Source organism: Bubalus bubalis, chromosome 4 (genome assembly GCF_019923935.1).
Source record: "Bubalus bubalis isolate 160015118507 breed Murrah chromosome 4, NDDB_SH_1, whole genome shotgun sequence".
NCBI lineage: Eukaryota > Metazoa > Chordata > Mammalia > Artiodactyla > Bovidae > Bubalus > Bubalus bubalis.
In genome coordinates this window covers 39,697,797-39,710,925 of record NC_059160.1, presented here as the reverse complement: position 1 = coordinate 39,710,925, position 13,129 = coordinate 39,697,797, and the positions used below count along the sequence as shown (strand labels likewise).

The 13,129-nt window shown below is 38.8% G+C and overlaps 1 protein-coding gene across 13 annotated transcripts in view; it reads left to right on the top strand.

Annotated features, from left to right (window-relative positions):
- LOC102404700 (ovochymase-1) overlaps window positions 1–13,129 on the top strand; it is a 96,252-nt gene that overhangs the window by 65,157 nt on the left and 17,966 nt on the right. For all 13 annotated transcript variants that reach the window (XM_044941302.2, XM_044941301.2, XM_044941298.2 and 10 more), the window contains 2 exons: window positions 7,873–7,998; window positions 12,157–12,204. In XM_044941302.2, the coding sequence (XP_044797237.2) occupies window positions 7,873–7,998; window positions 12,157–12,204 (174 nt within the window). The remainder of the gene's footprint in view (window positions 1–7,872; window positions 7,999–12,156; window positions 12,205–13,129) is intronic.

The window sequence follows — 13,129 nt, the reverse complement described above, 5'->3', positions numbered from 1 at the left end:
AAGTTTATAAAATCAGCAATTATCTTAGTTATGGATGGAGAAGGATTCTAATGTAAAAGCAATTGAAGACAACAGGAAATTATCAATAAATTCCTATGTAACTAAAAACTTCCTTCAACAGAAGCAAAATAAAAAACAAGTAACCGAGGATTTTCAACAACTCTGAGAAAGGTTTAAGGTAATTAATATAAGGGATGTGTATAAATCAGTATTAGAAAAGCCCAAATATGTAAAAAAAAAAAATTATGACGGCCCAAATATATTTGATTTAGCATTGAAAAAATGTCAGGTTAAAACCAGAGTTCCCAAAGCTTTTGAGTCTTTTATTCATTTTCCTAAAGAATTGTGAACTATTGACCCAAGTGATTTTGCAAAAGCACTGGATTAACCCTCAACCTCTTTTGATCGATAAGGAAAGTTAATGAATATTTATATATCAGTTACTATACAATCTAAATTAAATCTCTCTTTATTTTGTTTCTGTCACAATGAAGTTAATCTGGCCATCCGTTTACTAAGAAGGGCAGTTTTCTTATAATAGTGAAAAGCTTAATAGTTCTAGAATTGTTGACTTGAAACTGTGTGTGCATAGCAAACTACCTTTGTTAGAATGTTTGTTTCAGGGAATACTATGTATGGTCAGTTAAACTTAGAAATGGTTTGTCACAGGAAGCACACTTGAATCATCAGCCCTATAACAATTAACAGTGACTCAACAATTATAAAGCACAGATGCATTCTTTTAGAATCAAAAGGATCCCTAATATAAAACAATTTAAAAATAGTACAATAAATAATACTTTAACCAACTGATTTTAAAATACAATTCAGAATTACTATTTTCCTAGGGTGGTTCCATGGTAAAGAATCCACCTGCCAAGCAGGAGACGTGGATTCGATCCCTGGGGTCAGGAAGATCCCCTGGAGAAGGAAGTGGCAACTCACTCCAGTATTCTTGCCTGGGAAATCCCATGGACAGAGGAGCCTGGTGGGCTACAGTCCATGGGGTCACAAAGAATCAGACACGACTGAGTGACCAAACAGCAGCAGCAGCACAATAATATAAAAATGGGCAAGTGATCTGAATGAGCAATTAATAGGCAAATACCTGTGAGAAAAAAATACTTAGCCTTTTTAAAACATAAATGAAAAAAAATTTACCTACTTAACTGACAAAAATATTTGAAGAATGATTATACTTAGTAAATAAAATGCAGTGTAACAGACATTTTCATGTTGTTTAGGTATAATATATAGTTTCTTTCTGGAGCAAGATAGAGAAATGTTTTTCAAAAGCAATAAATCTATAACCTGTCATTCAGTGTTTCTATTTTTATCCATACTTTTAAGAAATATACTTTACATTTATGTACAAGATATTCATTCAGCTAGTGTTATTTATGATAATGGCCCCCCAAAAAAGGATCAAAATAGGAAATTGGTTAAGAAAAGTATAGCAAATCCATAGGATAAAATGTTATACCACCACTAAATGAAATATTTTCACCTAACTTTTTTAGAAGACAGGAAAATCCTACTGTGATATTAAGAGAAAAGATTGAAATAAAAAAGTTACATAGTATATTTTATTTTATTTTTTTTTAAGTATGACTAAAGCTCTAATAGAAACCATTAGGTGTCATTTTCAAGCCTGTCCCTAAATCCTTGAGGAAGTTAGTCCAGGTGTTTTATCAGGTTTCTTTTGTTTCTAGGCCTGTCCACTCAAGGACAAAAGGGAATTGAGGTTCCTGGGCCAAGGGCATGCAGAAAAAAACATCCTTTGGGCTTCCCTGATAGCTCAGTTGGTAAAGAATCCACCTGCAATGCAGGAGACCCCAGTTCAATTCCTGGGTTGGGAAGATCTCCTGGAGAAGGAAAAGGCTACCCACTCCAGTATTCTGGCCTGGAGAACTCCATGGAATGTATAGTTCATGGGGTTACAAAGAGTAGAACTTGACTGAGCGACTTTCACTTTCACTTAAATCTAACACAGTAAACCAATTGGCTTCCCCTGGGATTTGAGTTAGGATAGTATTAAGGATTAGGCACAATAGGATCAATGGGTCCAATAGCTTCATTAATAGCCCTTAGGTCTTGTACAAATCGATAGTCTCCAACAGGTTTAAGAATAGGTAATACCAGAGTATAATATGGTGACTGACAAGGTACCAGTAATAATCCATATGAATCATACTTCTTCACTGTAGGAGAAATTCCTCTCTAGGCTTCTAGCTTTAGGGGATATTGTTTTTCACAGGCATATTCTCATCCAGGTCTTAGCTTGATAACTACTGGTCAGATGTCTTTGTCTAAACCCGAAACCTCAATGTTCCAAACTTCAGGATTTACTAGGGCTTCTATCTCAGTTGTAGATTCAGTCTGTTCATTTTCATTCTCTGTTAAAATCATTTGGTGACAAATAACTTTTCCTTAAGGGCTTCCCTGGTGCCTCAGCAGGTAAAGAATCTGCAGGATACACAGTGCAGGATACACAGGACATGCAGTTTCCATTCCTGGGTTGGGAAGATACCCTGGAGGAGGAAATGGCAACCTACTCCAGTGCCTGAAAATTCCCGTGGACAGAGTAGCCTGGCAGGCTACAATCCAAAGGGTTGCAAAGAGTCAGACACAACTGAGCGACTAAGCACAATGTGACACAAGGTTTCGTTGTTCCCTTTAGGAACAGAGTGGCCTCTAACTAATTTAATAAATCTCTTCCCATTAAAGGGACAATCAGGCACAAACAAAAAGGAATGTAAAAGTAGTTGGCCATGAATGTTACATATAAATTGTTCTAGGAAAGTGTACCCTTGTCTTTTTCCTGATATTCCCATTACATATTCTTTATGATTGTTAAGATTTCCAATCCTTTAGGTTAAGACTGAGAAGGTTGCACCAGTGTCTATAAGAAATTCTATCAAGTTGTCTGCTATTTCAATGACTACCCCAGGCTCAGCATTAATTATATAGATGATATCTCTAGGCAGAGCCACTTCTGGCCTCAGGCCCCTCTATCTTCAGATTGTGAAGTCTAATGGCCCCCATCACTTGCTGGCAACTGACGTATCCCCTCTGCCCATGCACTGACTGTTGGCAAAGGGTACATTGATCACAGTCTTTCCTCCAGTGTCTCTTCTGTCCACACAGGGCACAGTGATTTTGTTTGGGTACCCATGGGCCTTATGGTCCACCATGGTCAGATTGGCCCAAAAAACCTGGCCTCTCCTTTGGTGGTCCCTGAGTGGACAAATCCTTTGTAATCATTTGAGCCTTTTGTTTGTCTCTCTGCAGGCATTCAGCCCTTTGGGCCACATCCCTATAATGAAAACTGAATAAGCCAATTGGAGTAAATCATTCATAGGGGTTTGAGGACCAGCAGATACCTTTTGAATTTTGTGCCTGATGTCTGGGACAGACTGGGCTTTGAAATGCATAGCCAAAAGGACAAAGGGTCTGTCCCTTGGGGGAAGGGGATCCTTATTTGTATACTTCTAAAAGTTTCCTCTGATCTCTCTTGAAAAACTGCAGGGTTTTCATTTGGTCCCTGTTGGACTTCTTTTACTTTCTCATAATAAACAGACTTTACCATTCATGTCTTCTATCAAACAGTTAATCATATTGTCCTATCTGTCCCTGTCAGTAGAATTCATCTGGTGATTCTACTGGGGATCAGCATCAGGGACAGTGTCATTCCCCACTTGAAGAACTGCATGTCCTTGTTGGGGCCTAGTTGCCATTTGGTCAGCACTGTCCCTGGCTGCTAGTATTATACACTGTTTTTCCTCTGGGATGTAGCAATGGGATAGTAAAAATCTGTAAATCTCCCCAGGTGAGATCAAAAGTTCTCATTAACCCGGTAAACTCCTTAGTGAAAATTACAGGGTCCTCAGAAAAACTTCCCAATTTATCCCCAGCCAGACTTAGAGCAGATATTTTGAAAAGGGCCCATGGACTGTTACTGTTCCTTGACTCTCATCAGGAACTTTGCTCAGAGGCAAGATTGTAGGGGCAGGTAGCTGGTAATTTGGGCCACTATGGGTGCTAGCTGGGCTGAGATTGTGTTCCTTGGGTGACTTGAGGAACAGAGAAGGAGTTCTGGAATATGGTGGTGGCCTCTTCTCACCTTTGCACACACTTTCCTCTGGGATTTTAGCCTCAGCTGGAGCAGTAGCTGTCTCAGATCTGAGAACCTCTGTTGGCACAATAGCTCCTCCAGGAGGGTGCAGAACAACTCCCACTGGGCTGACAGCTGCTTCAGGAGCAACAGCTTCTTTCTGTGGGGGGTCTGGTCTTTGCATGGCCCTGTACACTGAGTCAGGTAAACTGTCATCTGATTGGTTCCTTAAATTAGCCTTCTGGGTTACACATATATTAGATCCCTTCCAGTTACAGTTCCCAAATACAAGGTCATAAAAACTTGAACATGTAGTATTTCACCCCATTTTGATTCCCTTCTAGAGTATAAATCTAGTTGTAGTATAGTATTATAATTTAGAGACCTGTTCGGTGCTCACTTTTCTTGGCTCTCTAACTTATATTGCAGCCAAACCTGGTTACATAGGCTGAGAAGTTTTTTCTTTTTCAAATCTTGTTCAATTTTTTTTTCCAGTCCTGGAGTACATGTCCCAGAGGGATGTCAACTGGGATTCATTCAATTTGACCATCTTAGACCCAAACCTGAGGAGAGGTCTCTGCTTCCTGGGCTATCCATAAGTTTTATTTTTGTGCAATTTGATCAAGATTGGCAGTTATGATTTTAGATGGTATCCCTTCCAAAGCAGTCTCCCAACCAGATGTTAGTGCCCAAGAAATTGCCACAAAGGAATAGTACAGAAGATGTCCCCAGTGGTGCTGACAATGATCTGGAACTTGTCTGGCTGCAAGTCAGAAATAAAAGGGTTAACATTTGCAAGGGCCTGGAGGGAGGAGAAGACTGACATCAGGGCTTGATAGGTCCTCAACTGGGCACTCCTAGTAATTAAGGAATAGTACTTTGAGTCTTGTAAGCTGCTTCCCTGCCAAATTGAGAGAGAAGAGTGAATTGTTACACCTTGGTGATCATATAGGTCTTTTGGAGTTAAAAGATATGGAACAGATAGCATAGAAGGAAAATCTCAGGGTCAAAGAGAAGAGTAGAGATTGCTAAATCCTGCAACATCATATAGCGATTGGATGTGTACAAGCACAGCCATTCCACTGCTATGGTATGTATCTATGTAGCCAGGGCTCAAACCTGGTCAAAGCAACCCAGACAGTGAAATTCCTTCTTTTTCACATGCCATTTCCCTTGTCTCCTGCACCAGCAATAAGATTCTTTCTGTATTTCCATACTACCTTTCCATGGCAACCCATACTGATTGTCATCATTTCTCCAGTTCTTTAAACATCCATATCATCGTTTCCCTAGCTTGTATCTCAGAATCCAGTCAGAGCCGTAAAGCTCTCGGGGTTGATTGGCCTGACTGAAATGGGCTGGCGTCAGTGGAGTGTCCTCCCCAGAACTTCTGACCTGTGGTGTCCCGTGGCCCTACTAGTACCCGACCCCAGACCTTCTTATCTTACCACAATCCTGCTCTGGTCACCAGTTGAAACATTGGGTGTTGTTTCCAGGGCTCTGAAGAGCTCTGGCACCACAGTCCTTTATGTCTCAGCCCAGAAAGTAGTTCAGTGAGAGGCAAAGTGATTGATAGGTAGGGATTTATTAGAATAGGACATTTGTAAGGTTCACAAGTGGGAAGACAAGCATTGTGCTGCCTGAGTACTCAATGGGTTACTGTTTTGTAATCAAGAAAGAGAGAGGGGAGGGAGATCTTCTTTGTATTTATTGAGTAGAAAGAAAGTAGAACTTCCGTCATCAGCTTCCTGCCCCAGGTAGGCAGGGAAGTTTACTTCGACTATCAGAGCACTAGGAAAAATATTTTCAGGTCTCAGTACAGTGAGGGCCTTTCATTGTGAAAAGTCATCTTTCCATAAATTGTTGTGTGCACAGAGCCTGTTTTGGTGGTCGTTAATTTGATGACATCACTGGGCAGTTTGTAGGCTTTGTTTTCTACTATTGTTCTTTTGTCTGGGGGGCATTGTGCAAAGAGCATGTCTAGGCCAAAGAACATGTTTTGGGGGTTACTAACTCACTGGCCTTACTGAGCAGGATGTAGGTTTCATGCTGCCATTGTTTTGTTGTTTGTGGGCATGTCCTCTGTTTCTGTTGCATGGTTTTGTTCCTAAGTTAGCCACGACCCATTTAGACAGCATATTAAAAAGCAGAGACATTACTTTGTCAACAAAGGTCCATCTAGTCAAGGCTATGATCTTTGCAGTAGTCATGTATGGATGTGAGATTTGGACTGTAAAGAAAGCTGAGCACTGAGGAATTGATGCTTTTGAACTGTGGTGTTGGAGAAGACTCTTGAGAGTTCCTTGGATTGCAAGGAGATCAAACCGTCAATCGTAGAGGAAATCATTCCTGAATATTCATTGGAAGGACTGATGTTGAAGCTGAAACTCCAATACTTTGGCCACCTGATGTGAAGAACTGACTCATTGGAAAAGACTCTGATGCTGGGAAAGAGTGAAGGTGGGAGGAGAAGGGGACGCCAGAGGATGAGATGGTTGGATGGCATCACTGACTCAATGGCCATGAGTTTGAGCGAGCCCCGGGAGTTGGTGATGGCCAGGGAAGCCTGGCATGCTGCAGTCCATGGAGTCGCAAAGAGTCAGACACGACTGAGCGACTGAACTGAAGTTAGCTTGATTTTATCATTACCAATATGACTTTGATGTTAAGTGACTTGTTTTGCTTTATGAGTCAAGCAAGCCCACATTGTTTCAGAATTTTCCTATTACTTTCTTGAATGATCATTAGTCTTATTGTGGTCTCTGAAAGCCCCCTGTAGTTCCCTCTCTATCTACAGTTTCCTAATGGGGAACTCACCATTGTGCTCACTATTTGATCATCCCATTCTGTCCCTATCATAGGGAGAAACACACCAATATGTTTAAGTGGATATTTCTGGACTGCAAGGTTATAAGTAATTATTTTTTAAATTGTCCAGATTTTCTCTAGTGAAGGATTAAACATTCTGATCATAAAGAAAACTATAAAAATCAGAAGATGAAAGAAAAATATTATATTCTAGAAGTTGAACTAGATTCATAGGGTAGCAGTTACAGAGAACTTTATAACAGCAGTCTGGCTATTACCAGTCAGCCTCACAAGAGAGAGAACCATGGGTAAAGATCAGTCTCCATTATCTTCTGAAGGATGCTTTTAGAAATCCAGGGGCAACGGGAGGTTGAGCAAAACCATTACTAATTAGCCCTAGGATTCTGACTTACAGGAGACCTCTAAGAACTGTTGCCTAAAAAATCTCATTTAGACCAGCTAGCAGTTTTGACTTTTATGCCAATTACTGTACCTTGCCTCTTATTCATTTGGTGTGCTGTGGATAAATGAAAGTTGTATGTAACAAAAGTTCAAATATACTCCTTTATGTATGGTTATTTCAATCTGGTGACAAAATATCTTTTAGTTCCCTGATGACCTAGCCAGACCATGTTACCTTCTTTTATATTATATAGCTTTAAAAGATCTACTTAAGTATTTCAGACATTATGAGAATGGGGTACAGTGTCCTAGTTGGTTAGGAACCACTTTCTTAGAACTGCTTATACTCAGAAATCTACGACATATCTGTTCTAATTGGGTTTTGTTTTGCTTAATTTCCCATTATTAAATTGTTGGTAGTAGATAAAGTATAAGTTTGTATTAAAAATAGGATTTTTTCCTTTTACTTTGCTCAATAACTTTTACCTTGATGAATGCTAAGAATGTTGTTTTGCGGGGGTGGGGTTGTTTTGTTGTTTTTTGGCTAGGAAATCTATGTGAAGGAGATTCACCTTCATTAAAGTCTCATGGTCCTCTTATGATGTTGATTTTCACATACAATGCAAGTTTGGCCATGGAAGAATTTTCTTTGAGATATTCTTTTCATATGTCTGGTAAGTCCGTTACTTTTTTCATATTTATATGTGTATGTTTTTGCTTTATTATGCTTTATTGGAAAATATGTGTCATAAAATAATTTGTTCTTCATTTCATTTGTAAGCTTTGGAAGAGAAGAAAAAGATAGTATTTAAGGTTGTAACTTCTATAATCTGTGGAGGCATCAAAGTAAACCTTCATAAAGTATAACATTTATCAAAGTTTTCAGTTTTTATTATAGTACCTAATAATTCTGTCTAGTTTTCTGTATACTTGGAATATTATAACAATACAGTAGGAATTTTTTATCCCTAGCCTAAAAGTTTCAAGTAATTTTTCTATATTGAAATTGGTTTCCTTAATGTACTAATATCAAGAGTAATTGATTCCTTTTTTAAAACTTGTTTGGTGGATAGTTCATATATATTAGTTGTAACCAGATTATTGACAAATATGCTTTGCCCAGCATTCCTATAGTTTGGGTGAAGGCGCTGATAGCATTATGAAAATTGAGAAGTATTGCAAATTATGGAAATTGGGTGTTATGAAGAAAACATTTGCAATTATGCTTAATTCTGAATTAAACATTAGAGTTGCTCTAGTTCTTAAGATTTATCGAATCATACACATTAAAAATGTTAATTGAAATATAATTGGAGAGTTATTTCTACAAAAAATTTTTACTTTCTTAGTCTGGTAATGTGAGAAATGTTGGATGGAGAAAACGAAGATTTGCATCAAGTTCAAATTACATAAGTGAAAGGTGTACCATAAGGGGCTAACATAAACAGAATCAAATTTCCCATTTAAGCCTTTAATTATTCAGATTATCAGCAAATGGTTTTAAACTTATGCTACGCCATGTTTAAAGCCCTGAGGATTCAGTGATGAGCAAGACTGTCCCTGCCCTAGAAGAGTGGACAGTCTAGTGGGGAGATAGTCAATATCTGTAAACAGAGAAAGACAGAGAGTGTTGCTTATCACCCAGTTCTACCAGGATTAGGCCACTGCAGTAGCTGATGGACAGTGCACTCTGTGCTTCAGAGAGAGGAAATTAAGGTGATAACAGGATGCTCTGTGCTTAGAACAAGCAGGCAGCTTACATAGCTAGATGTGTATTTCAGGAAGAATTTTAATGAACTCAGATTTCATATTTTCATGTAAAAGCACTAAAATCATTAGCATGAGATCTCTGTTCCTTGTGACCAGCAGTAATCTTCTTTCAAGACATGTGCTTAACTGTCCATACTCCCCTAGCCAAAATGACATTTAGACTGGCTTCTTCCCCCTACCTCTTTGGAACAGCTTGTTCAGAGCTACTGAGAGGTTGTCTCATGGGTATAGTCCTCCGTAAGACCCTATGTGAAACAAAACTCATAGCTCTCATGTTTTGCATTTTTGTTTCAGTCAACTAATCAAATAATCTCAGAAAAATATAGAGTGAAAAAATGACTATATTAAGATTTGACAGAGGGATCTTATTTAGTTTGGTAAAGGATGGGCATGGAATTCTGGGAAATCTTTGTTTTGTTATCGCAAAACACCTTCAAACATATTTCTAGTCACTCTCTCCCCTTTTACCCTTTCACTTTTTCTTGAATCCATTCCTATAAGGCTTTCTTTCTTACCCTTCCCCAGATGGTGTTCTTGCCAAAGATACCAATGACCCCCACAAATTCAGATCCGACAGTTACTTCTCGGTCATAACAGCTGCATTTGGCATGGATGACCTCTTCTTCCTTCTGGAATTTCATTTGCCATGGCCTCCAGGAAACCCCTGTTACTTGACTCTTCTTTCTTCACTGGTCTCCTTAGAGTCTTTTGGCTGGTTGCTACTCATTTTTCCTACCATTAAAATCTGAGGTGTGCCGGGACCCAGTCCTTGACTTTGTTTTCTTCTTTACCTACACTCACTCTTAAGCGATATCATCCAATCCCTAGTTTTAAATGCCATCTTTACACAGATAACACTCAAAGTATATCTCCAACTTCTAATTTGAACTCCAGGACTGTATATCCAATCACCTCCCTCTTCATTTGGGTATCTAATAAGCATCTCAAATTTAACATGACCAAAATGCAACTCTTGATTTCCTACCTCTATCTCCAAATTCTTCCTCCACCAGTCTTCCCCGCCTCAGTAGATAACAACTGCAGTTTACTAATTAAGTGTTCAAGCTGTTATATTGTTCATCCTTGACTTTTCTTCTCACATCTGTCATCAGATTTAGTTTATCTGTGGACCTACAACAAAATTAATCTAGAATCCAACTACCTCTCAACAATTCCACCATAATGTTCTGATACAAGCCTTTGCTTAGTCTGTTTTACTCTTAACAGCCAGAATGATCATTTTTAAAATATTTAAAAAATTTTTGTTTAATTATTTGACTGTGCTGGGTCTTCTTTGCTGCGTGGACTTTTCTCTGGTTGTGACAAGTAGGGGCTACTCTCTGGCTGTAGTGTGTGGGCTTCTCACTGCGGTGGCTTCTCTTGTTGCAGAGCACAGACTCTAGGCAAGGGGTCTTCAGTAGTTGTGGTATCTGGGCTAAGTAATTGAAGCTCTGGGGCTCTAGAGCACAGTAGTTGTGGCACACAGGTTTAGTTGCTCCTCAGCATTTGGGATCTTCCCAGACCAGGGACCTGTCTCCTGCATTGGCAGCCGGATCCTTTACCACTGAGCCACCAGGGAGGCCCCAAAATAATCATTTTTAAATAAATAATTTACATCATGTTATTCCTCTGCTTAAAACCTTTCAATGTTTTCCCAGCTCACTCTTAGTTGGCTTTACAGTGACCTTTGAGATTAGCTCAGTTGGTAAAGAATCTGCCTGCAATGCAAGAGACATGGGTTCAATCCCTGGGTTGGGAAGATCCTTTGGAGAAGGAAATGGCAATCCACTCTAGTATTCTTGCCTGGAAAATCCCATGGACAGAGGAGCCTGGTGGGCTACAGTCCATGGGGCCGCAAGAGTCAGACACGACTTAGTGACTAAACCACATGAGATTCTGTATGATCTGGCTCTTGGCTACCTCCTTGACTACCTTTCCAATCATTTTCCCCAGCCACACCAGCCTTTCTGCTGTTGCTCAGCCACACCAAGCACACCCCCCTGCTGTTCCCTCCAAATTGTGCAACCATGCCTACAAATAGATGATGCTCAATAATTGTTTGAATAAAGGAAATGACATTCTAGCTGGGGTAGATTAGTGAGTAGGCAGTAAGGTAGTAGCTCCTTACCTAGTAAATGAGTAAGAAATACATCTGACTTGTTTATGAAAATCCCTTTGGCTGAGAGCTAAAGAATGAGTACGCATCAGCTAAGCAGATTTCATACACGTGTTCAATTTCTGTTTTCAGATAAACATAAACAACCTTTAGCACAGACATTTTTCCAACAACAGCAGAAATGTTATAGGTTCACCCTGTATGTGAAGTTTGTTAAAAATCTGACTCATTCGGCTTTCCCTGGTGGCTCAGTGATAAAGAATTTGCCTGCCAATGCTGGAGATGCAAGTTTGATCCCCGACCTGGGAAGATCCCATATAGCGTGGAGCAGCTAAGCCCGTGCACCACGACTATTGAGCCTGTGCTCCAGAGCCCAGGAGCCACAACTACTGAGCCCACATGCCACAACCACTGAAACCCGAGCCCTAGAGCCCATGCTTTGCAACAAGAGAAGCCACCACAATGAGAAGCCCATGAACTGCAACTAGACAAAAGCCCATGTAGCAACAAAGACCCAGCATAGCCAAAAATAAATAAATAAATAAATATTTTTTAAAAGGTCTGACTCATCATTCATACTCATGAGATTACAAATCAAAATATATCAGTGGAAACTGTAACATTAATATCTATGTGAACCATTAAAATATGTGTGTAATATTTAATCATATGGAAAAATGTTCACAATTGGGGGAAGTTACAATGATGTAAAGTGAAATACAGTTTTAAAAAAATGTATACTATAGCTTAGAGAAAAACAGATTAACATTAAAATATGAGTATTGGTTACTTGTAGGATGGGATTACAGGAGACTTTATTTCCTTTTTTTAAATCTGTCTTTTGGAAATTTTCTCCAATGTAAGTGTATCACTTAAACAAAAGAATAAAAAATATAAAGCATTAATTAGGATATATTGACCTTGAGAATTCTCTTATTCTATCTAGGTTCCATGAGAGGAAACATTAAAGTTAATGGTAAAGAGGATAAAGGAGGTAAGGAATTGGCTTTGTTGATCTGCCTGATATTATAGAAATATAGTGAGGAATTTCCTTCTGCTAAACACTGTTTAGGAATAAGTATACCTTGGCTGCTATCAAAGACTTCTAAGTGTTTTGTCCTTATTCTATTTGCTTTATAATGAGATATGAACTTATATTAATTTTCTGAGTGTCAAACTTTGGAGGTAATGGAGACCTAGGGCAGATCAGAGAGTAGAGAGTAAGAAGGTGGCACCTTATCTGATTACTGTGTAAGAAATACATGTTTTGTTTATGAGATCCCCCTATTTTAACTCTGTTATTCATTAACATTCTTTCCATATACTTTATTTCCTCTGGATTGTGCTTGGACACCCTTCACCCTCTCTTTTTGCTGGGCCATTGCACAGTTAACTAAAATGACAAGATTATTGATGAAGTAAATCAATTTGGGGGTGGCATTAATTTTATATTGAATAATGCCTAGAGCATTTGGAGCAAATCCAAAATGTCATTAAATTCCTCAGTTCTCTTCTTAGTGTAGTAGCTTCTTGGCCCTTGTGAACCTTAATATCTTGATTTCAACTATCTGAGAGTGATCCAAATTTCCTTACCAAAAAAAATGGTTATAATTTTTAGTATAGGCTGAATTTTAGAAGTATGTAATTTACTCAGGGGTTTAGAAGATTGTGTGCTAAAGATAAGCAACAAAGCTACATCACAATGTATATGTGGGTGACTTAGTGGTTCATAGTTTGTGAGTTAAAGTCACAGAACTTTGTCTTCTTTTGGGAACGGTCAGTTTCTCAAAACAAAAGTCATTTATACTCTGTGTCACCATATATAAGAAGCTATGCAAGTAAAGAAAGAGTAATATAACTTAATAGAAGTACACTGAAGTTTAAGGTTTTAATGACCTGTTGTAGACATTAAAACCAGA